The sequence below is a fragment of the Echeneis naucrates genome, chromosome 5 (assembly GCF_900963305.1).
Source record: "Echeneis naucrates chromosome 5, fEcheNa1.1, whole genome shotgun sequence".
NCBI lineage: Eukaryota > Metazoa > Chordata > Actinopteri > Carangiformes > Echeneidae > Echeneis > Echeneis naucrates.
This window is the reverse complement of record NC_042515.1, coordinates 11063905-11088137: the sequence shown is the minus strand read 5'-3', so window position 1 is coordinate 11088137 and position 24233 is coordinate 11063905. Positions and strand designations below refer to the sequence as shown.

At 40.5% G+C, this 24233-nt stretch overlaps 1 protein-coding gene across 2 annotated transcripts; it reads left to right on the top strand.

Annotated features, from left to right (window-relative positions):
- The first annotated feature begins 1675 nt into the window (after positions 1-1675).
- Positions 1676-14438, top strand: rbm6 (RNA binding motif protein 6). 2 transcript variants are annotated; one of them, XM_029502447.1, is made up of 23 exons: positions 1676-1747; positions 2339-2404; positions 2823-4356; positions 4450-4539; positions 4645-4714; positions 5596-5669; positions 8597-8671; positions 8832-9123; positions 9234-9391; positions 9491-9591; positions 9681-9750; positions 9833-9905; positions 10017-10069; positions 10170-10290; positions 10693-10790; positions 10975-11295; positions 12606-12755; positions 12882-12947; positions 13095-13322; positions 13407-13481; positions 13562-13653; positions 13761-13812; positions 13901-14438. In XM_029502447.1, the coding sequence occupies exons 2-23, from the start codon at positions 2358-2360 to the stop codon at positions 13994-13996; spliced, it is 3936 nt and encodes a 1311-aa protein (XP_029358307.1). In that variant the 5' UTR covers positions 1676-1747; positions 2339-2357; the 3' UTR covers positions 13997-14438. The 2 variants fall into 2 exon arrangements, with proteins under 2 accessions (XP_029358307.1, XP_029358308.1); XM_029502448.1 differs by having other exon boundaries at positions 1687-1764.
- Positions 14439-24233: the final 9795 nt, after the last annotated feature.

Below are 24233 nucleotides of genomic sequence, written 5' to 3'. Positions count from 1 at the left end.
TAAATAAACAGAATTTAGACTAATACTTTAAAATAATACTTTCAGCAATTATGAGTTAACCATGCTTCTAAATTTTAATATAGCTTGAGTGGATCATTTGACAATTTATAATTGAAAAGAAAGTTAAAAAAAAAAAAAAAATTAAGGCCATGCCCTTTTATAATGAAAGACAAACATTAAGTTACATCTTGACACACTGACAAGATATTTTCAGTGCAGCACAATTTCAGACAACTTAGAATTTTAAGGCAGCAAGAAAGTATATTTTTAAGTTCAAGTGCCTTAATATTTGTTGCAGTAATGTACTGAAATGTTTCAAAAGAAATAACTTCAATATAATTGCTTACTGACTTCTTTGAAATGTTTCGTGGTTTCCTTTGCACCTATGTTTAGTCCTATGCTGCTGTACTGAAACCTGTGTTCTGTCCTTTTCACCCTTTATTCAAAGCACACAAAACTAGACTTATAGCATTCTATGTGGAGTGATGTTTTAGCTGTTATTGTTGTTGTGTTGTCACTTGTTATTAGTAAATTAAAAGTTTAGAGCTCAGCCTGATAGGCCTGCTGTACCACAATGTATATTTGCATTGTATACATGTGTATTTTTTTATTTACATGTGTATTTAGCAACATTTAGCTGAGCTAATGGGTTGCTACATCGCTTGTGAATGAATAAAATGAGCAATACTAATGTTGTTGAAACTGTGAGGGTTTTCTTAAGTTGTCCCCCCCTGAGTGTTTTGATTTTAGCCCCTCCACTGGTTACCCATATTTCTTTTATCCATCCTTTGATTACAAGGAAGGCAAGCAACCATAACAGTTTTTAAAAGTTTTTAAAGTATTAGGGAGTATATTATTTTTTTTAAATGAATTTAAAATTAATATATTACATCTCCATGATGTTTCAAATTGTATAGTTTTTTAGCATCTGTTTTTATTTTTAGAACAACTACTGATCACCCCAGATGCTTCAGAAGGAGATATTTGACTTTTTCCTTCTCAACAACTGTTCTTACAGTTTTGTGATTTATCAAAGACAATATTGATCAATGTCAAAACACGCTATCCTCCCTTTTAGATTGGTCCATTTTTTCTAAAACGGAAATGTGGGAGACATAAATATGTTCCAGACATATTCATATATTTCTTTTTTAACACTAAAAACTGGAGTGATTTATAAAATGTGTTATTTTTGAAACTGAGATGTTGTTAGATATGTTAGGGGCATTTAACAGAGTTAAACTCTTTTGATAGGTCACCCAAACTCAAAAGCCCCATTCCATGTATGGCTGAATCAAAACACAGGTTTTGTTGCTTGAAAAACAAAACAAACTAACTTTCAAGCATGCCATGTCTTGACAGTTAACTATTTGTACTGAGGATACATTGGTATGACTATATTTGATATAACAGAGCTTGCTGCTAAGCTGTTATTTATATTGTCCCCTCCTTTAGGGGATAAATAGCCTTGTCTCAGGGTTAGGGTTAGGGTTATACAGACTTATATGTCTGCAGTCTGACCAATCTCCATGGGGACTGAACAGGCCGGTGTGCTGCGGGGCAGTGTAGTTCTTCGGCCCCTCGGTGGCGCTGCAGGCTCAGCTCAGCGAAGAAGACGCCTTCGCTGCCGCCGCAGAAGAAGAAGAAGCTCGGTCTCCATTTTTGATCAGTTTGTTGAAACCGAGCCATCGACGTCCGGAGAGACAGAGCTCCGCGATATCACAACTGAACACCGGGAACAAGCAAAGTGGGTCCCTGTAAATTGTATGTTTGATTAAATATGTTGTCCTTGGAGATTTTTTTCTTTTAAAAAGATGCTATTAAATTGCTAATAGTCACCAAAAAGCGGCTTTTTCAACGTCAGTCTTAGCCAAGACATGCTAGCTTCCGATCCGCTGACCCTTTGAATGGTCACGTTATAGTCGTCTTTTTCTTCCTTCATTTAATCACACTATGGTTGCCATTATAACCCGATTTGCAGATGCATATCCTTAATTTATTCCGCCCAGGTTATTTGATTATGTTGTGGCGTAGATTATCGGGGCCTAGTGATGGCTATATTTAGCAGGCCCCTCTCCGGAGGGCCGGCACCAGAAATCACGTCTCCGAGAGTGGGCAACCAGGCCGTGTTTGACGTGTGGATCCGTCCTTAAGGTCAAAAATGAAACGAAATTCACCCTTTGCCGAGAGACTGCCTTAGATTTATATGGCTATGTGATCAGTTATGTGTTATCACGCTAATTCAGGCATTGCAAGGTTGTATCAGCCATTGTCGAATCAGACATGGTGACTTAATCTGTCTTCAAATCAGGATGTTAACCTTTGACTTTGATTCCAGATCATTACTGACGGCCGACATGTGGGACGGAGCAGGGCAAGGACCAAGGGGAGGGCGACCCTTTAGGTAAGCAAGCACTATTTCGTCCCAGGCAAAGATTTAAAGTAATAAAGATCCTTATTTAGAAGCTCTTCTTGAATGTCCTCGTTAGGGATCAGCAACATGGCTTAAAAAAAAAAAAACAGTAATTTGTCATTTGATAATTTGATTGTAGTGCATTTTATGGAGATAGTTTTGCTTTAAATGCTAGTCTGTATTGGCCCTCATATTCTCATATTTTTCCATTAGATAACCGGAGGTCTTTGTTTATTGAATAGTGTCAGCCTTTTTTCTTAGGCTGCCCACCTCTTCTATACCAGTATTTTCATTGGGCAAATGTGAAAATCAATAGTTCTCCTGTCTGTATTACTATATTGAAAGCCATGTTCTTCGTCTATGTGTATGTCAACAGCACAGAAGTCTAATATATTAATGTATGTTGCAGGGGTGATCATCATGGAGAAATGTTTGGGGGCAGAGATCGATCTATGCCTGATTTCAGAGGTAGAGATGGGATGAATATGGGTCATATGGGCCTAAGACCTCTTGACCTCCCACCGATGGACATGAGGAGGATGGATGGACCACCAATAAGGGGGCGTGATATGGATCCCCGTGATATGAGAGGAAGAGAGCCAAACAGAGATTTCTTTAGACATGGGGAAGAGCCAGACTTTGGTCTTAGAAGGCATTTTGACACTTCCATCAGAGACAAATTGATGAATTCTTCTGGTTTTCCAGGACCAGGCAGGAATTCAGTAGACATGGGAGGTAGGGGTATGCCACCAAGGGATCCAAATAACAAATTTATGGACATGAGAGACAGAGAACCTTTTCATTACAACATGCCACGGTTCAATAATCCCAATGCTGATGGAAGAAGAGGGTTTCCCGTCGACCGGTTAGAGCGAAATGATGGATTTCGGGGCATGCGTGACTGTCCGCCAATGGGCATGGGAGATGGTGATCGCTATGATATGGACATGCCTTCACGTGAAAGGAGAATGATGGATACCGACAGAAGAGGAGGACCGCCTTTCAATCAAAGAGGTGGATTTGATTCTGATATGGATTTCAGAAATCGTCCTGGACCATCAAGTGAATTTAGAGGTAGAGATCGATCACCCTTAAGATTTGGAAATAGTGATAACCCTCCAATGGACAGAGCAAGGTCAGACATGCTCTCAGATGCTGCTTGCCCTCAGAGATCAGAGTATGTGGGTGCAGAAAACACTCTTAGAGAGAATGAGTATCAAGATTCAAATAACAGTCCCCTTGTCGATTATCGGAGTGGTGAAGAGATGACTCTTGCAGAAGAATGGAAGAACCGTCGAAAGGACAAAAACCCTTTCTTAAACATGGGTAAAGGCATGGGAGGTGTACCTGAACCCAGCTTCCCAGTAGGTTTTGGCTGTGATGTGAATGTTAGAGATGCACCACAATTTCAGGAACGGGATAGGCCAGCTGTTGAATTCCCAAGGAAAGATGTTGGCTTTCCTCACAGTGATCACTTCCCTGCTATTGAACTACCCCCAGTTGGCAACAAAGGACCTCAAGACCACCCCCCTCCAGATTTAGGCCCTCTTACTGGTCCACATGGTAGAGAAAATGAGGGTAAACTCTGGCTTGGAGAAAGGGAGCCAAAACTTAATCAGAATAAGCCACAACACGATGAAAGGTCCCCTTACCATCAAGAGAAAAATAAATCTGAAATACAGGAACCAAATGATTGTTTTTCAGGAATGAAAGACATTCCACACAGTCAAGGGCCTATCAAGGGTAAGGTGAGAGTGGAACGAGATTTTCAAAGCAGCGACACCATGCAGGCGAGAGACCAAGACTACAGGGACATTGATTACAGAACAGGGTCCGGAAGGGCTTTTGAGTACAAACATGAGGAACTACAAACACCCGAGAAACTCATCGAAGAGTCGAAGCCAGCCATTGCACCTTCAAAATTTAGTGAGTCTGGTTCTCAGGTGTGTATTGCTTATTTCCTTAATTAGTTTCATGTTAAATTTTTTTAAATGTTGATGTTTTATAACCATAATTTTTGGTCAAAACTTTGAAAGGATCAAGATTACAGGAGCGCATCAGTAGAGGACAAGGTTTCAAATACAGTATCCATAATTGGTATTCCCAAGACTGCCACAATGGAACAGGTGATCATCAAACAGAAAAGCAACTTTGTCCTACTGGATTTTGTTGGTAGTATTTGTACCCTCAGACGTAGTATCGCTCACTCTGTTTGCCAATTTGTTTTGCAGATTCTAGGTGCCTTTGTAGTCCGTGATGGTGTGCCAATGCAGGGGATGAAAATCAAAAATGTTGTGCCAGGTAAGAAACAAAAATGTTCTTGGAACTGTTTGGGGCACTCGAACGCTAATATGTCCCTCGACATTTCGCTTTTTACGACACTCGAACCTTCGCATTCTTTTTTTTCACGATCTTGGTTGCTTTTGTTGTTGCTGTTCTGTGCGAACTTGGTCAGAAGGGTGGGGGCCTGTTATGCCATGACAATGTGGGGTCATTGTCAGTAAGAAGAGGATTTATCAAGGATTCAATATTAGGAGCTTCAGAGAGTGATATTCAGTCACACACCATCTTTGACAAGTGACTTATTGAATGTGTCCTTCAGGGGCAGTTTATCAAAGTTCTTCAACTGCAAAATGTCGACAATTCTGAAATGGAAACTCTCTTGTTAGTGCTTTGCTCATCTTGTTGATCTTAACATCTGCTTTAGGGTGAAAGTTTTCCTTGACGGCTTGCTGTGCATGTGACTATGATGCCAAGCAGCCTTGCGGAGATCCTTATGTTTCAAAGCCCTTTAATTTTGCATAAATATAAAAATTTAATCCCAGAAAGAGATAGAAGTCTTACTTTATTGCATATAAACAAAAATGGTAAATATTTCTGTGTTGGTGATGTACACCAGTCGTTCATGGCCAATGGCCTGGATTATGTGTCTGTTAAAGCTTGGCTCTATCAGAGTCTTCCATGGCAAAGTGAGATATGACGTCAGTTGTCAGAAGACTGAATAGAAAAAAAGCAGAAACAAAATGTGTGCTTTCCTGAAAAGGTATGTGTCTGTAAAGGTGAAAAAAAAAATTCGCTCACTCTGATTCTGACGAACTGCTCTTATTTATGTTTTAGCGGGTGACTGTCATTACTGGCACTGACTAACAAAAACCCATCTGTATTTCAAATGCTGTCCCCAGGTTACAGCTACGATACGGCCTATGTGGAGTTTTTAAACCTCGAGGATGCAGTCCACTTCATGGAGTCCAACAAGGTGGCCCATCCTCGTCACTCTACGAAGGCCATCTCTCCATCAGGATTATGAGGGGTTGAGGGGGCATTTAGTAGATGGGGGAGGGAGAGAGTCTGGGAGTATGGGTTTGCTATTACATTCAATTTACTTTAGTCAAGAAGATGAAGGTGTCGGTTTTTGAAATTTTTAGATACTATTGTTTTAAACCTGAGGATTTAGAGCTAATATTATATAAATTGTAAAACTTGTACTTACAAGGTGTAGAAAGAGCTAACTTTACATAAACTCTTAATTGTGACAGGTAAACAAACAGTAAGTCTAATTTCCAAATTGGTCTTCACTGGGGGAATTTTTAACGCATGAAGAAAATTGAATGAAGGTTAAATGACGTAGGAAATGAAGGTACCGTACTAAACAACCTTTTCCTGTATTGTGATTTCGTATATAACAAAAAGGATTGAAAGAAATTTTTATAACTTGCGACACTAATACTTAAAAAAACAAAAAAAAGGTACTTGTTTTATTTTTGTAATGAAGTTTGTTGTTCGCTTTGCACTCCCTCTGAACGATCATGTTGTTTTTGCTGATGGACTACAGCGGCATTCTCAATACCACTTTCAGAATTTTCTTTCAGTTTTGTTAACCGCTTATGTCACGTTCTCGGGGTCGCTGGAGCCTTGGGTGAGAACAGGGTATACCCAGCACGGGTGGTTAGTCTATCACAGGGCTGACATATAGACAACCATTCAAACTTACACGGGCAGAGAGAGTCAACAGTTAGCCTAGATGTACATGTCTTTGGACTGCGGGAGGAAGCTGGAGTACCTGGGGGGAACCCATGCAAGCATGGGGAGAACATGCAAACTTCACGCAGAAGGGGCCTGGGAATAGAACCCATGACGTTGCTTTTGGGCAACAGTACTGATTCTGCCATGCCGCCCTCTTACTCTGACTTGACCAGGTTAATTTAAAGAGTGAGTGGAGGTATGGTTTCAAGCAGGACGAAAGTTGGTCTGAATGCAGTGAACCAACTGAAAATATTTGTTGCTTACTTTGCAGAAGGAAATTACAAATTATTTTTTTTTAACGATCAGAAGCCTCTATGGGAACTCAATTTTTTTTTTTCAATAGTGATCTTAGTATTGTTATAACTTGTATCATATTCTCCACCATGTATTGGTCTATATTGCTTCTGCTGCTTTTTGCTATGCTGCCAGTGTGACTTTATGGATGGCAATGGCAGCTGATCTGTCAGGTCAGTTGGACCACCATGAAAGTCTGCACAGGCCTAATTCACCTAAAGAAGAAGCCTGCTGTCTTGGTGATGTCCTTACTTTTCCTTTAGCGCCATTGTGAAGTTGACTTTTTGATTCTTGGCGAAATGTCTCCACAACTACTGGATGGATTGCCATTTCATTTGATTCAAATTTTCTTGGTGCCCAGAGGAGAAATCCTTAAGTCTTTGTCTCTTGACTTTTCTTCGATAGTAACCAGCAGGTCAACTCTTTATCTAGTGAAAGGTCTACGTCCTCTCCATAATTTGACATGGCTACCTACTCTCTTTGACTTTGCCGCTGACCTGGCTATATATTTTACACCATGATGAGGGTTACGTTTGTGTTTCAGAAAGGAAATTTCTAAACAGCTGCTGGCTGTTCTTGGGAGCTTTAGTAATCTCCTGACTTGTATCTCACATTTCAGTTTGATTTTCTGGTTTACCTAATTTTGTCTTGTTTTTTTGGTTGTTGGTTTTCTTTTTCTTTTTTTTACGTTGACAGTCATAGAAGTATTTCAGCTTCACATAGAACTTTTGATGTGGTGGCAGGCACCCATGCTTGTTTCTTTAAGAGTCCTTCTCTGGCAAAGCCCTTTTGGTCAAAGGTGTTTTCAGTCCTCTGACTCTCATCCCTGTGAGTCCATGTCCTCTTGATGGTATTGTCTTGAACTGATCAATTTTGTTCACTTGGATCTCTGGATTTGGAGCAATGGCTGGACTTCTGTGATCTGAGAGTATCAAATTGTTAGAGATAGAAGAGCTTGATTGTTCCCAAAATGTCAGCAGTTTGTTTGGCTCTTTGCTATTTCTGTGAAACTGGTTGTGTTCTACGTCTTTATTTTCCCTTCTTATTTTTTGTGTGTCTTCTGCTGCAGTTAATGTGAACATTTTCAGATTTAATGCCCAGTTTGAAACCATCACGGGGTCTAGTAGAAAATGGTTCTTTCACTTTTTCTTTTTCCTAAAAGCTGGTGTATGATTTCGATGCTCATTTCCACTGTGAGGAAATGAGAGTTTTGGGGTTTTGTTTTTTATTTATTTATTTTTTGGAAAACAGTTCACCTCCTTGGCACATGTAGTGTAGCATCGAGAATGGGGTATTTACATTGACATTGTTTGGTTTGTACACCTCGCTGGAGAGTGGTTCTTCTTCGCACTATAGTGTCCTGTTGTTTAAGTTGGTATATTCTGTGGCTATGAGTCAGCCCTCTAGAAAGTTCCAGTGTTTATAATTGAGCTGAGTGAAAAGAACATAAATCAGCAACTATAAACTATAAACATAGTCTAGTTTCAAGCTTTTTTGGTTATCGTGATTTGCTGCTTTTCTTTGTCTTGTCTTGTAGTGAGCTGCTTCTCTTTGGGTTTTTGACGGTCAAATTTCCATTTTATGGAACAAAAGATTACTCAATTTATAGATTAGTTCAGGTTAATAGGTAATGCAATAATCGTAAGGTGCAGCCCTAATTTTTAGCTGTAGTAAACTATTCAATATAGTTTTTGGGCAAATGGCCTGTGTAAAGCCTGGGCTTTGCACACTAACATAAAGGTTGGTCCACTTTATCCTCGGCAGAGAAGAGGAGGGCTAAACCTGCTACAGTGCATGTCATTGATATTGTAGGTATGAATTACCAGTGTCATAATGCTGATTTGATCTTTTCTGCTCTTCTTTCAGGGGTCCCTAAAGGTTGGCACTAGAACAGCAACCATGAAATTCATCCAGCCAGAAGAGTGTGAAAGAGATGTTCATGTAAGTATAGTGATAGAAAATGACTGTTTACTTCTGTTGTTAACAGGAAGTCTCAAAGGTCCAACAAACAATGATGGTGTAGTTGTTGAGCTTACATTTATGTAAAGGCAAAAGATGGTGTTCTTAAAAAAAGTGTCCCCTTCTTCTTTTTGTGAAATAGGAATCAGATCACAAAGTACCTCAACTCCAGGAGCCCTTGTTGCCCAGACCGGATAAACCTTCAGAGGAAGTGAAGAATAACCTGAAAGGTTCCAACCCAAAAGCTCCTATGGATCCATTGTCCCATGGCTTGTGGCAGCGTAGCTCTGACCTGACTCCAGAGGCATGGCAGCAGCAGGTGGACCGACAGCTGCAACAGCAAGAAACTGAGCAGCAGGCAGAGTCTTGGGGCAATCGCAACCTTTCTCATCACAGTTCGCACCAATCTGATTTAGTCTTTAAAGACAGTAAAAGTAGGTTGAGTGTTAAACTCATGCTGCTTTTTATGGACAAAACTGTTTCAATATGTGATGTCATTAATGAGGGCAGTTAAAAGCATTTTATGCTTTCTGTCTCTACACAGCCATGATAATAAAAAATGTGAAGCCAACCACCACAGTAGAAACTATCTTGAAAGCTTTGGATCCCTTCGCATATCTCGATGAAAGAAATGTGCGTCTAGTCAAAGCCAAGCCACCTGGAGCAAAGTGCTTCTGCTTTGTTGACATGGACTCTCACGAGGTACAAAAGAATTATTATTATTATTATTATTTTTTTTTTTTGTTCTAACAGTTTGTGATTACTATGTATGTGCATTCATCACAATGTCGTCTTTTGTAGCAAGTGACACGTCTGGTTGAGCTCCTCACCAAACCCAGACCCCTTTATATTGACGGAGTCAGAGTTTATGCTGAGGTTGCTAAACCCTTAAAGAACCAAAAGTAAGCAAACTTGTTGCCAGGATTTTTGGTCATAAAAATCTATTCCAAATCCAATCGTATTTGTTAATGATCATTTTTGCTCATTTCAGTTTCAGAAGAGATTTGGAAAAATCCAACACTTCAATCCTTGGGTTTCCACCCGACGCCAGCTTAATAGGAGTAAGTTAGTTAGTCCATGTTAAATTAGTGAAAAGGAGAGAATGGTCACCATGCTCATCACTATTTTGTTTTGGTTTTGCAGCAGCAGTACCCACAACCCCCACAGTACTTGCAACCCATGCAACCACCTGCTGGTGCTCCTGCTGTTATGCAAGGTCAGTCTTCAAGAAACACAGTCCATTATCTTGGTCCACACTCACACAGTTTATTCTAACAATCTTATTTATCTCCAACCACCATATAAGAATAATTTTTTTTCTCACCAGGTGATTTGGTGACTGGCACCAATCCTCTGATGTCAGATTCTGTCATTAGCCAGGTAGGTTGTGCAGGTGTAAAAAAAAAAAAAAAAAAAAAAAAACAAAGATGGAAAGATCAGAAGCTAAGTAGTTAATGTCATCTTTTTTTACATCTCATAGGGAGTTGGCTACTGTGAGACTCCAACTGTGGATCCTTCATACCATGCTGCTGGGGCTAATGTGCCCACAGAATCAGCTGGGATGACTGCTACCGCAGATGGATCACAAGCCTATATCTATGGTGAGAAACACATCAAATGATTTCATCCCCAACAGTGTTGGATCACCATATGACAGTATTGTTACCACATTATCATAAATTAATTCAGTGCTGTATTCAGATTTCACAATTGGTTAAGGATACCTATCCACTTGTATTTTACATAATCTGATATTTTGGTTGAGCTGAACTTCGAGAGTCTTAAATGTATAAAGACAGTCCTAGTACTCTTTTCAATTCAATTGTAAGACAAATGGGAAACTTTATTGTAGCTTTTCATCTTAGGTTCATTTTTTTTATATCACCTATAAATGTACATTCGTACAATAATTATTTAAACTTGGCATGTTTTCTGAATTAGGACTGTAAGTCACACTGCAGAGCTCACTACAGCTATGTAACATTTGTAAATTCCTTCTCCAGGCTCTGAGATACCGGACATGACCAATTATTTGTATGATTCCACGTCAGGCTTCTACTACGATCCTGAGACAACACTATACTACGACCCTAACTCTAGGGTGAGAATGCAAAGACCTTGCTTGTGTTTATCCAAATGCCTACAACCTAAGATGTGTGATAAGGATACAACAGACCTCCTTGATTGATATGATTGACTGCAGTTTAAGTTTACTTGTACTTGCACCTTGAATCGTTGTTTTTTTTTGTTTTTTTTTTCCCCCTTCCCTCATCCCCTCTGTGTAGTATTTCTACAATGCACAAACCCAGGAGTACTTGTACTGGGATGCAGTGTCAAAAACGTACATCCCAGTTCCAGGAGGGAAGACTACAGAGACCCAACAAGTGACCATGACTGCTGAAGACCAGGCCATTCTTTCTAACCCAGCAGCAGATGCTCCTCTAGAAATGAAGAAGCCATCAGCATCTCCCCACACTGCAGCAGCTGTCACATCTGCTACAGAGACTGTTCCCACTTCTGAGAAGAAAGATGAAGACGATTCTACGAAAAAGGACAAAGAGAAGGACAGTAAAGAGGAGAAACCAAAAAGTCTTGCTGCTGTTAAGGTAATACTTCAGTACCAATACCATCACACAAAGTATGACATAGATAAGCTGAAGAGGTCACTACATGTCATAGTAGACCACCAATATCTCAGACCAACAAAACAAATGCCAACAGAAAGCAATCTAACTACAGCTGTTAGCCCACACTAGCATTGCTGGGATTTTCTGCACAGCATTGTGCAACAATAGTGACATGCAAATTCATTGTTGGTAATTGCAAATTAGCTAATGTTATCATGCTGCTTTAGCTATCAAAAAAGAAAACCGATATGTAGCCTTATGTAGCATGAAGGTACTTAAACACATCAGCTGAGGCAGCCTCATGAACAGCATTGATGAGGAAGCTGGATTTGTGATTCCTTCAGTGAAGGAAATGTTGGAAGGTAACTTTAAACAGTGAAAGGCGAGGTGCTTGTCCAGACGAAGTCTTTTCTCGATCTGGCCTAAGCTTTATTTCTATACCCATTTTTCCCCATGGTGGCCATACTCACTTAGTCTTCCTCGCACTAAGGGACCTCAGGGGTGTCAACATGTGACTTAATTTAATCCTGGTGAGCTGATGTGCACTTCAGTGTGAGTATCCAGAGGACCTGGGTTTATTTTACTCAGGCTTCAAAGGTCACTTAGAGTGACCTTCACTTGCCCCACTGTCTGTGACTGGAGCTCTCTTCACACTCCAGAGGATCTGGAGGAGATAATCCCTCCTGGGGATCTGATCAGCGCTAATGAAGGAGGATCTTTAAGGATGTCAGGCGAATTCAGAAGGTTTGGTTGGGCCCCAAGACCTGCTAAGGCGCTTGTGTATATAACCCCTTTATCTATAGGATTAATTCAAGAAAATATATGCTTACGGAAGATAATAATGCTGATAAGGTGAAGCTTTTCTCGGCTCTGTCTGAGTGTCGATAAGCACAATCAAGATCTAACGTAGCTGTAATGCTGCTGGTATATATGTTGTCCCGCGCAGGGGAGGGTCCAGTGACCTCGGACTTCAACACCTACACAGGATGTGGTTTGGCATTTAATGCTTTTCATGTAAAAGAAAATTTCTTGGTATAATGCATATGGATCACAGTACATTATGGTTAGCTGGTGTGGTTACATAAACAGGATGCTTGCTGTCATGTCACAAGGTGTGAGAGTCATAGCTTCCTCACTGGCCTTATTTGGAGTGCTGCTTTCGACTTCCTTTTACAACAGGATTGAGGTGCAATTCTCTGCACAAGATGACTTTACTATACAGTATTTTGCTAAGAAAATGGCTGTTTAGTGCAAAATTTTTTTAAATGCTTTGTTGGCGGTGCTTGCAGATTATGAAAGACATGGAGCGATGGGCAAAGATCCAGAATCGTCAAAAAGAGAGCGTCCGTGCTCCGTCACCAGTACTGAAGACTGGAATGGATGATGATAAGAGGCAGTCTAAGTCAGCTGACGCTGGTTTTGCAATATTTGAGAGGAAGGTAAGAGACCTGCTCCAAGCATTTATTTATACATGTGTGTGTGTGTGTGTGTGTGTGTGTGTGCGCACGTGCATGCATTTTTTATCGCATTTTTTTTTTATTTATTTTTTTGTGTCTAATATTCAGATCTCAGGCGGAGATGATCTTTTCAAAAAGCCTCTTGCTCCTCCTAAGAAAGATGAAAAGTCAAAGGTATGAATCTTCCTGTGCAGTCAACTTTATATGTCTCATATTCCATCACTGAGTCTTTGACAATTCATTTTGACGATTTGCAACTCAACAAATGGACTATTAGATGAAGCTATTGAACATTTGTTTTTGTTTTTTTTTCCTCTTCAGCGCCCAATGGGCTCCCTTGGTCTGCTGGCATCAGACTATGCTGCTGGAAGTGATGAAGAAGTGGAAGAGGATAAGGAGGAGGCAGCTAAAAGCAGCCAAAGCAGCCAGTCTGAAGACAAAGATGACAAACTAACAGACTGGAAGAAGATGGCCTGTCTGCTGTGTAGGAGACAGTTCCCCAACAAAGACGCTCTAATCCGCCACCAGCAGCTTTCCGACCTGCATAAAGTACTACTCACCACCATCTGCTTATTCAAGTCAGCAGTGACTTTGTAAACAAAACCTCTAATACTCAGTGTGTTGTCTTGCCAGCAAAATATGGAGATTCACCTCAAGATCAAGAGGTCAAAGAAGGAGCTAGAGGCACTAGAGAACCAGGAAAAAGAAGTAAGTGTGAAATATTCTGACAGTTGAAAAAATTGTGGAGTGGAATTTCATCAATTGATTGTGGAATGTGTTCTCCAAAGCTGAATGCCAGAGAGGCAACCAGATCCCCAGAGCAGAAAAGAAGAAAACACCATCAGCAACAGCACCACAATACCTGGGCTGGTAGCTCCAGGTAGGTGTGCTTCATCAGTCTCTTACATATCTGGAAAAACTGCCCTGTAATTTTATTCAGGATATTTTATTTGGTACACTCACAATTTTCTGCTCCTTTCTTTTTAGGGAGACCAATAAAGTCAGTGAGAGACCTGGTCTAGGGGCTGAACCTGTCCCGGTGGGTGGGGAAGCTTTATTTTCTCAATAACAATCATGTTGTTTCTCTGGTTTGTTCATTAAACCTTTAATTGCACTTCTGTCTTCAGCAGAGGAAAAAGAAGGAACCGGTCGTTTGGGACCATGCCACCTACAAACAAGCAGTACGCAAGGCCATGTTTGCACGGTTCAAGGAACTGGAGTAATTTATCTGAACACCTCGTCACTTAATGTGAAGTGATATTGACCATGTCGGCATGAGACATCACTTGGACTGACTTTACTGTTGCTCTGCTTTGGATATTGCTGTACAGCCACAATTTTCTACACTGAGGTGAAGTAAGAAAAGATGTGGCCTTAAAACACGTTATAATGGCTACATTGAAGATCAAAACAAAAAATAATTTGACATCCACAGCGATGGGTAATGTATAGGAATGAATTCATACTGTTGACTAATTTTTTTTTTTTTTTCCCCCCTCCCATGTTTATTGTGGCCTGCATGTACAAATGTGAAGTGTGTCCATACTGTCTTTTTTAAATGATGCTGTCACACAGGCCACAATCATTTTTTACATACTAATTTTCGTTGGTGGGAATTGCTCTTTATATGTACATATTTTTTTAAGTAAAAGATTGTGGATTACCTTTTTGCTTCAGTGTATTTTGCTACCGTTTTAATTGTGGTTGAGTAATTTTTAAGTCTGCAGATAGTCCACCATTTGACCACTAGATGGCACAGAAATGCTTTTTGTAAATTTATTTATTTATTTATTTATTTTTCAGTGATGTGGTATATCCAAGTATGTTTGGTGAATGAAATAATTAATTTGATGAATTTGCCAACTTACCAGCTGCACGTATACATGCAATTAGAGTTTGGTCCCATGTCGACCAGTAATAACACCCCCCCCCACCCAGCTTGCCTCAAACATTTTCTTCCACTGATGGTAATTTCAGTTGTTGGTCAAAGCAGCGTTAATCTTTCCCAGTTGTGCACTGCAGGAGTTAGAACATGAAGCTTCCCTCTGACCTTTACTGATATGAAGGCACCAGCACACACCCTTCCTGCGGCTGCAGCTCGATGAATGTAGAGGATTGCAAGGGTTTAGTGTGCTGACAGACTAGCTCTTCTGAGAGCAGTAACGAGAACAGTGGGGAATCTGAGGAGCTGTAGTCAATGACAAACAGCAGAATCCATGTGGAAAGGAGCAGGGAGGGAGTCAACACCTCTGTGCGAGAGCAACTGTGCTTCCTACTATTTGCTTACTTTTGGCTCGAACAGGTCTCGTATTCTGCTTTCATGCCTCCACAGACCTGGCCCTCCTCCAAACAGTGGGTAAAATGCCAAAGTTGAGCATCATGTTTTTTCAGAGTGACTGACAGTATATGGAATATCTGCCTTCGGAGATGGGGAAATTTACAAGTTTACATTTCTATGTAAACCTTGTTTTGTGGCCTGGCAACAAAACAGAGGAAAGTACAATAAACAAAAACACAGTAATTATCTCAGGTTCAGATGTATTTACTCCAAACCCTGACCACGAAGTTGCCATTTCTTTTGCCCAGATGTAGGCGTGTACTTGAAAAACCCAACTTTGTATTAACATTCAGAAAATGTATCCTGCTTTGGCATGGGAATGGGTCAACAAGGACAGCATCCCCCTTTATTTCGACCTGTATCTAAAACACGTGATTGATTGCCAATTCTGCATCACATCATTCCCTCAGGAGGGGAAAACATGTTTGTGTTGGTTTAAACTCGTTCTATTCGTCTTCAGTTCGCCCGTGCGATACCTCAGGTTATGAATTGTCAATTCTTCTGATAGTCGTCAAAATTTCCCACAATCTTTCTCACATTTAAACTTCAAAGTGATTCAGACCGCACAGGTTACATCAAATGAGCCAAACACAGACGGGTAAAGTCATGTTTCACTGTCTTCTCTTCTTAAACAATAGCCCAAAATTAAGCATATTTATTCAGCAGCACAGTGAAGGGATGAAACATGCTTACCGCTACAAAATAAAAAGATTATACCTGTCTCTGTAAAGCATTTTAGTGGTCACTATTCCTGCCGTCCTTGGAATGGAAGACTGCTTACATGTCTGCAAAATCAAAGGTTTGATCATGTTGTTAGATGTTTGGTTTTTAATTGCTTCCATATTTGCAGTTATTTTCCCCCTCTATCTTGCTGGCAGGTTGCCATGATCACAAATTTTCATTTCTTTGTAGGTCAGTGTATCCTAGGACATCAATGAAATGAATACATTTTCCCTGCAACAGATTTAGGCCCAGGATCGATGTATTTGCATATAAATAGAGTATTTATTCACGCGGACATAGGTTTCATGTATTTCAGTCTTGAAGTCTTGGGTGAAGCAGAAATTATCATCAGATAATGAGGAATTTAAGGAGTCAGTGCTGAGGTAAAATGCTGTAATGGTATTAGTCTCACATAAACTCGCTGGCTGAGTGATTAGCTGACGTAAACATTTTTTCCCTCATCAAATGCTACAAAATGATCTTTGGAAAAAAAAAAAAAAAAAAAAGTCTTTTACCCATCCTGACTTTTTTTTTATTTTTTTTCCTCTATTATTTCTTTTGCAAGACTCAAAGGCGCCCCCAGCTCCTAAAAGATGTCCCCGGGGAGGGAGTTAGGACATACACAGCTGCTGTCTTAGTATTCTCTGTTTGTCTCCTTTCAGGTGTAAGTGTGAATGGCAGAAATGGTGGACGGGGTAGCCAATTATCCTGACTGGATGACTCTTAGCAGCAGGTGAGTGGAGCTGCAGCGGCGGTCTGCGGCCGAGACAGAAGCAGAAGACGGTCAGCAGGAACCTGAGATGTGAGAGTCAGTCCACGGAGGAGGCAGAGACTTCATTTGATTGCTTTCAAAGGAGGTTTGACACCAAGCCGCTGCAGACGGACAAAGATGTCCTAAGTGCATATCATTACCAACTGGCAGGCTGTTCACCACACAGCATGTCGTTTTTTTTCCCCCCCAGTGTAGCCTTCCCTGTTGAAGAAGCCTCTGGAAGACCCGCTCTTTGTATGAAATGAAATCCACGAAGCCTTAAAGATGAAGTGGATTATTTTCCATTATGCTTTAATGTAGGATGACTGTGCGGTTGTCAGAAATCTCTTCTTAGTCCGTTATGACAAATGATCAAAAACATATGACATGTAGAATGACTTCCTTAAGGAGTAGCATGTGTTTGTGGTCGCCCCTGCAAACAAAGCGCCTATTCCATCACAGGCTTATAGGAAAATCATGCTTGTCCGAGCAATTTCACCATCGGGTTTATCCTTTCAAGTGTAAGTTGAAAAATGAGGACTATTATTGATTGCTAATCTAAAACATTTTCTTGAAAATGCCCTTATGATTGTCAGGTGTAGGATCTGCATCAGTGCACAACTTATGCTGAGAACATTTGCTCATGCCAGAACCAATTCGACCGGCCTGACCCGTCACTGAGACCATTATGGACGTTCAAAACATTTGGGGATGATGTCATTGTTCTGCACCCCAGCGCTGACGGAAGAATGACGGGAGTGATGGCACGAAATGAAATTCGTTCAGTTTTCCTTTGTTCTCTTGTCTTTTTTTCTGAGAAGAAAGAAAAAAAAATCAAACCCTCTTCCAAGTTTTGTATTAAGTGCAGTCATCTCACTTCATTAATGATTTTTTTGCAACTGATGACGGCCCCCAAAATGACTTTTTTATGACCTTTTTTTGAGTATTGCAAACAAAACTTGACCCTCTGCCATTGCAATATAGATAAAAGTTTCAGAAAGTCACTGCAGTGACTTTCTGAACGCTCACATTAAAAATAAAAACGGTCATCAAGAAAACGTGACCTTTACGCCTCTTCCTCACCTGGTTAATGAGCTTTCTCATGGTCACTGAGTTCAAGCTTTCAGATATTTAGATTTTCATCCTCGTGTATTATTAATGACACTTTAAATTTTTAATGTAATATAAGGAACAGTGCGCAAATGGCTAAGGGACCATAAGGTTGAGGGAAGAGGGAAAACAGTAATGTCCTGAGACAATATTATCAGCTAAAACTACAATCGCCGACATGATCAGACAGCGTGTGTGTCTTTAGGCGGAAGGAAAAGGTTTTCATTTCAATGATTTGTTTAGAAATACCTGGAAGTAATGTTATGAACATTTTTGTGGCGATAATAATACCCCATGGGAGTACGTTTGATGGCTTTCACATAGCAGCCATATGGATGAAACATTATTTCAGGTCAGTTCCTTTTCCTCAGTTTATTATTGCAAGTCACATGAAGTGGAAATAAACATCCTTGCTAATGGCCTTTTCTGCTACAGTATATTGTGCGTGTTATTACTAATAGTCCATTTTGATACCATATTAGCTGCTTTCTATCTGTCATCTCCTTCTCAAGCCGGCACAGTTTTTTTTTTTTTTTTTTTTTTTTTTGCCTTTTCTTTAGTCATCTTAGTTCTCAGCAGCTGCAAAAAAAAAAGGTACATCGCTTCAACCAGCTGCCTGGCAGCCGAGGCACAAACAGTATGATTACACTTGTAGCTGAATCGTGTGCTTTTTAAGCTTTTACAGAGCAGTACCTGTGCAGCAGGGCCCTGTAAATGATCATGGGATCAGGGGGCGCTGAAAGGAGCTTGCAACACCAGCTTTTTACCCAAGTTCAAAAGCTCTCTGCTGCTCTCTCTTCCCTGTGCAGGGTGAAGCGGGGAGCACATGGCTGGCTTCATCAGCAGTAGGTTTACATTAGCTTTCTTCAGCTGATAAACCTATCAGCACCGTGCTGGGAGACAGATGAAGATGTAGAGTTGCTGCCTTTTCTCATCGACGTTCCAACTTGTTCCACTCCAATTTCTTTATTTATTTATTTTTTTTTTTTACGCGTCAGTATTGTTGTAACACAATCACCTGTGTTGTAGCCAATTCCTGGAGTGAAAATGATGGTACAAATTATTCATTGTCCTGGAGGCACAGAGCAGTACACTGACAACATTAACAGCCATATCACCATTGTCAGCTTTGAGGGATTATAGCAATCTGTAATGTTGCCTGAAGTCTCACACACATGAAAATGGATGAAGCTGAGTTGGTGGGAAACATGCAAATGTTATTGTCTAAAGTCTGAGCTCAGAAATTTTCTTTCACTCTTCTTGATTTTCACTGTGATACGCAAGTGCGCATTAGTGCTTATCTGCTGTGTGTAATTGGGTTTGAAAACCGAATCGGGTTTAATGTTGATTTCTGCGCATGAATGAAAATAATTCGAAGTGAAGTTGTGATTTTAACTTGACATCAGTGAACTCCAGGGGAAAGCAGTTTCTCTAGAGTCGGACTGAATGTGGGAAAGGAACAGAAGTCCGTGTGCTCTTAATGTCTGTGCTTAAGGCCTGGTGGGTGACAGATGGAAGCAATAAATCATATTCAACTTTTTGGAGACATTCATCTTAAACTGCACATCATAGCAAGGATGAAAGAAAGATACAATATGTAAGTGCAAGCATCTTAATAGCTTTACATTTCATATCATTTGATCTCCATGTCTTTTATTTCCTCTCTGTTTTTGCTCCTCAGGTAAGCGGGAGCTGAGACGCTTCCACCTCCCAGGGGACTGAAGACAGCGCAGCCATTTGGGTAAGTCTGAACGATGCGTAGGCGTGAGAGCAAAAAGAGGCAACCATTAATGTGTGTCTCTTAATGGGAGCCTCAAGTGTTGCAGCACATCTGCATGTATGTTAGCAGGGGTTTCTTTTCTTGAGAATTTCATCATGAAATGAACAATTCTCACGCGAGCTTTTTTGAAAATGTGTTTTTCTCATGCAGCTCTCAAGATGTGCATAAGAGAGCTCAAGAATTTTCATTTTCCTGAACTGAAGCTACGTATTTACTCATTATCTTAAAGTCTTCGAGGTTATCAGTCAGAGAGACGTTTCGTTTCTCGGTTTAATTTTAATTTTAGTCGACTGTATGTGCAGGGGGTACATTTTATCACTTCACTCACTCACTCAATCAGTCAATCAGTCAATCAACTGATCAATCAATCAATAAAACCATCATCAGCTATCTGTAAACACTTAGTTGACTTGTTGTCAATGGAGATCACCAGTTGTCTCTTCACTATCAGTGATGTCTGGACGTAAAGTGCCCTAAAAACTCTTTCAAGTTCCCTCTGTCCTGTTGCATCGCTGTATCTTATCTCAGACTTTTACCTTTGAAAGGTCAGACTTTTTCAAAGTCCTTTTCGCAGCTCTATGTTCCTTCTCTCCCCGATTAGTGTCAACATGATGACTCTTGCCTTTTTTCCTTCCATATACTCTTTTGCACTCTCTTCTGTATGTCAGATCAGTGAAATGTCACAGAGCAAAATGAAAGACAGGGTTTTTGTAGAGAACGAGTCCACTGACTTCAGTCCAATTGGACTGGGTGGTCTTATCAGGTCCCGCACACCCCTCTGCTTTCCCGGACGGACTATTATTTAACTGACGACTTTACAGCAGAGAGGGTAGGTGAACAGGCCAGGACTGCTAATGCAGACAGTTATTTCACTTTTTCTCCTGTTCTTGTTTCCCAGTATTTATATGACTGATGTGGCGGAGGGGGTTCCTGACAGCAGTCGTCCTGGCAGGACAATCTTTCATATCATGAACTGTAATAAGGGAACTGTTCCCAATGAAAGCATCTTAGTCCAGTATGGCAAGATAACAAAAGACTTCAGACTTCACTTTAGTTTGCCATTTTAGGTTGGAAAAGTGTGATTCAGTACAAAGCACTAAGGTACAATTTCCCCTGATGGACACAAAAAACACAAAATCCCAGTAAGCTTCCAAACCAGAGCTGGAGCCTTTATATCATGCATGACAATCTGTTATGAAAGGTCAAATCTGGACCATCTGGATATTTCGCTGTGATTAGAGTAAGATGTGGGATTACTCTTTATCTGTGCACATGTCAGAACATTTAAAGATTTATAGGGTTGCACTTGTTTAGGAGCATGCGTTCATCTCATGGAAACCCATAAGATGACCTCGAGTTTTCACATCTGGCCTCGACTAGTTGAGGGTGTAATGTGGGGCTTAGTTTGTAGGCATAGGTAGAGGACTTTCAAGATATTAGCATATTTTTTATATTAGCGGTGCTTTCATGGGTATGCACACACTATGGAAAACACGGTTTCTCTGACAGTTACTGAAAATCTGTATGAAAGTCAGGGTCTGCTGTGTGCCGGATAACAACCAGGTGAACCAGGAACCCAGAGACCATCAGGTGTTTTCTTCATGAGTGGAACATCACTAGGACCCCTACGGGTTTTTCAGGTCTCCCCTTTGACACGGATCTAATCACTTTCATAGACTATCAAACCATATCTGGAACTGCTGAGGGAGCGGGGGGATTGTGTTGCAGAGTCAGATAATGCATCAACCTTTATGATGCATTTGTGTCAGGCCTGGCTGGTGTACGTACCACCTCTGCAGCTGTTGATGCATAAATCAAACAAGGAAACTTGATGAGGCCTTCTAGCGGGCACTACTGTATGCGGGCATATTTAACTAATCAGTGACCATGAACGCGCTCAAACTAATCTGTGCGGCTTCTCAATGGAGAGTGACGTTGTCTGCTTTCACACCTTTAAATGCATGCTATTTCGCTTTTAATTAATCAAGTGCTTGCCAACTTGAAACACGCCAAAAGCTTAAGGCATGTGTGAATATTTCTGACTTGATACAACAGAAGTGAACCTTCCTGCTTAAGCACAATGATCCTTTTCTAAGAATGTGTTTTGTGTTACACTGTGTTCTCCTGAAATCCTAGAAGTTGTCTGATGTGCTGCTCTGCGTGTAGCCCGGACCATTATATGTCCTTGGCATATCGAATGGTTCAACAATGGCATGTTATCCCTCTGGCATTGACTTCCATTTGAATATCATCTGTCAGGCAGTACAAGAGGAGACCTGCTCCAACAGAAAACGCTCATAGCGTCTGAAATTACACAGCAATTTATATGTCATGTGTAATCATTCTGCATCCACTCAGTATCTCGTGACAGCCATTAATTATCAGCACTTTTTGTGTCTCTCTCCCTCTCTTTTAGAAATCTACCTGGATTCACTGTGTGTTCAATCACAGGACCAGCTTTGATATTAGAGACTGCTAATAAAGTAGGACTATATCAGAGGATGACATTATAGTTGCTGGTATGGTACCAGACGGTCTTAATAGAAATAGGTTAGGTAGTTAACTGACCTGCTTTGAGGTGTTAGGTAGTGACGGACAGAGAGAGGCAGTGTGGCTGTAAAGTTAGATATGTCATTCCTTTACACTGACCTGTTTGATAAGAGAAACGCAGCATTAATTTTCTGTGACATCACTGCGTGCAACATGCCACAAAGGAGACCCTGCTAAGGATCGCTTCCCCGCATCAACCAGAGAGCAAATACATTTAACATTTTAAAAACTGTTCCACACATAAATATGAAGCCAAATGTTTGTGATGTGTTTTTCGATATTGCCTGTATTCAATGGCCACAAACCTGCATCAAAGCTACTCTTAAGTAGAAAAAGCTTAACGTTTGAATCTGAGTATTTGTTGTATCAGAGGATTTTTACAATTCAATGTTTCACTGGGACCAAAACGCTAAAATAATCAGAATGAATAAGGAACGAATGCAAAAAAGGAATGAAAAATAAGTAAGGAGCCGCCAAGGAAACCTTGCTGTGAAGAATTGAAAATTGAAAAAAGTAGTTCCAACAAAAACTGTTCACAGTGCGGTCTGTGGTTTGTGATCAGTAACTAGGGCATTGTTTCTACAGGAACACGCTGCTGTGGAGTTTTCTGACGCTTTAACAACCACAAACTAAATTCCATTCATCTTAGCGAGATAGCGGCAGAACGTCAGATTGTGCAAAACCTGAATAAATAAAACATAAAACTTAATAGGGCAGTTGGTGAATGAAAACATTTTCTAAGCATCTTTTGACCTTATGCGATTATTACATTTAGACAGGCAATGCAAATTTCCTCATTATCCCACTGCTTTAACCCGAAGCTTATGAGAAATATTTCAGCAAAGAAAAGATAATTGGATGAATCCAGCTGCATTTCTCCACGTCGCACTAGATAATCCTCATATCTGCAGAATTACGTTTTGTCATGAAATCAATTTTGCCGACGCAACAGTTTGAGACTCACATCAGCACATGGGAACTATGAGCAATTAGCTGGAACTCTGTCTCTCTAATCCTCCTCAATGGACTGTTCACGGAGCCTCCCCAGGACGCTGAAGCGTAAGCCGGAGAACAGCCGCATGTTCTCTAAGTGAACAAAAAAAGATGCATGAGTGTTTCCTGACTTTGCGAACAATTATAACAAACATCCAAGGTTAATTGTACAAATCAAACATTTGAACAACACGCCAACTGACTAAAATCCGCTGCGGTATGTCATGTACTGTTTGTACTACATTACACGTGTAATATTTCTCTGTAGACTTTAGGCGCAATCACTTGCATACCTCAGATCACCAGCTCAGCATCTGACATCATGCAGCTGTTGCCATGGGGAGCCAGGAAGGAGCTTCGTCTGCTCTGTGTCATGCAGTTACAGTTTAGAGCATAGCAAGACCAATATAGAGTATATGCCTTATAGACACATGTACACTTTCCCCATCATGTTGTCAAGTATCTGTGGAATCTCTGAAACTATTAGACACCAACTGTAAAAAAAAATATTTTAGGTGGTAAGGTACAGCTTCCTTTTCTTTAACGGTAAATCCTTGTAATTGATGTCTATCAAAAAAAAAAAAAAGAAAAGAAACGCTGCATCAGCGAAAAGACCAAATGAATCTCTCTATGACTCAAGGTTGGCCCATATTTGAACCAGTTTTGTGTTTGTATTAGTTCATTGTGATACAAAGGCAACAAACCAGAGAGAAATCATATATAGTGACCACAGGTATGATGGAAGGGTTTTTACGTGGCCAATCTTTATTTAGACTTCTGAAAGTTTGGAAATGCGTTATACAATTTTTTAAAAAACCTTTAAGATGCTGAGTTCATGGTAGAACATGCACCTCCATTTCAGAAATCAATTTGAGCAGGACCTATGGTGATTTGATGGAGCCCTTTGAGTCTGAAGCTCCTCTCATATCCCCGTGTCAGATGTGGGTCTCATCTGGTGCACATCTGGAGCTCATCAAGCCTCTGACCAGCAGAGGAGGGGGGGGGGACGTGAAACAGCCTCACACAGAGCAAAGGGTGCTCTGCAGAAGTTATTAGGGAAACAAAGGTGTGACACCTGGGTGAGTCAGCCTCACCTTGGGTCTCACTTAATTTTCTGCTTGAGTTTGTCCAGATGAGGTACGAAAAAATGTCATTGCTAAAAAGATTTGCAGGACTTTCAAAAGAAAAAAGTTCTGCGTGCCCCAATAATCAGAT

Coding starts and splice junctions, on each gene's coding strand:
- rbm6 (XM_029502447.1), top strand. CDS start 2,358: ATGTGGGACGGAGCAGGGCAAGGACCAAGGGGAGGGCGACCCTTTAG. Junction 4,715..5,595: donor AATCAAAAATGTTGTGCCAG/GTAAGAAACAAA, acceptor TGCTGTCCCCAG/GTTACAGCTACGATACGGCC. Junction 5,670..8,596: donor ACTTCATGGAGTCCAACAAG/GTGGCCCATCCT, acceptor CTCTTCTTTCAG/GGGTCCCTAAAGGTTGGCAC.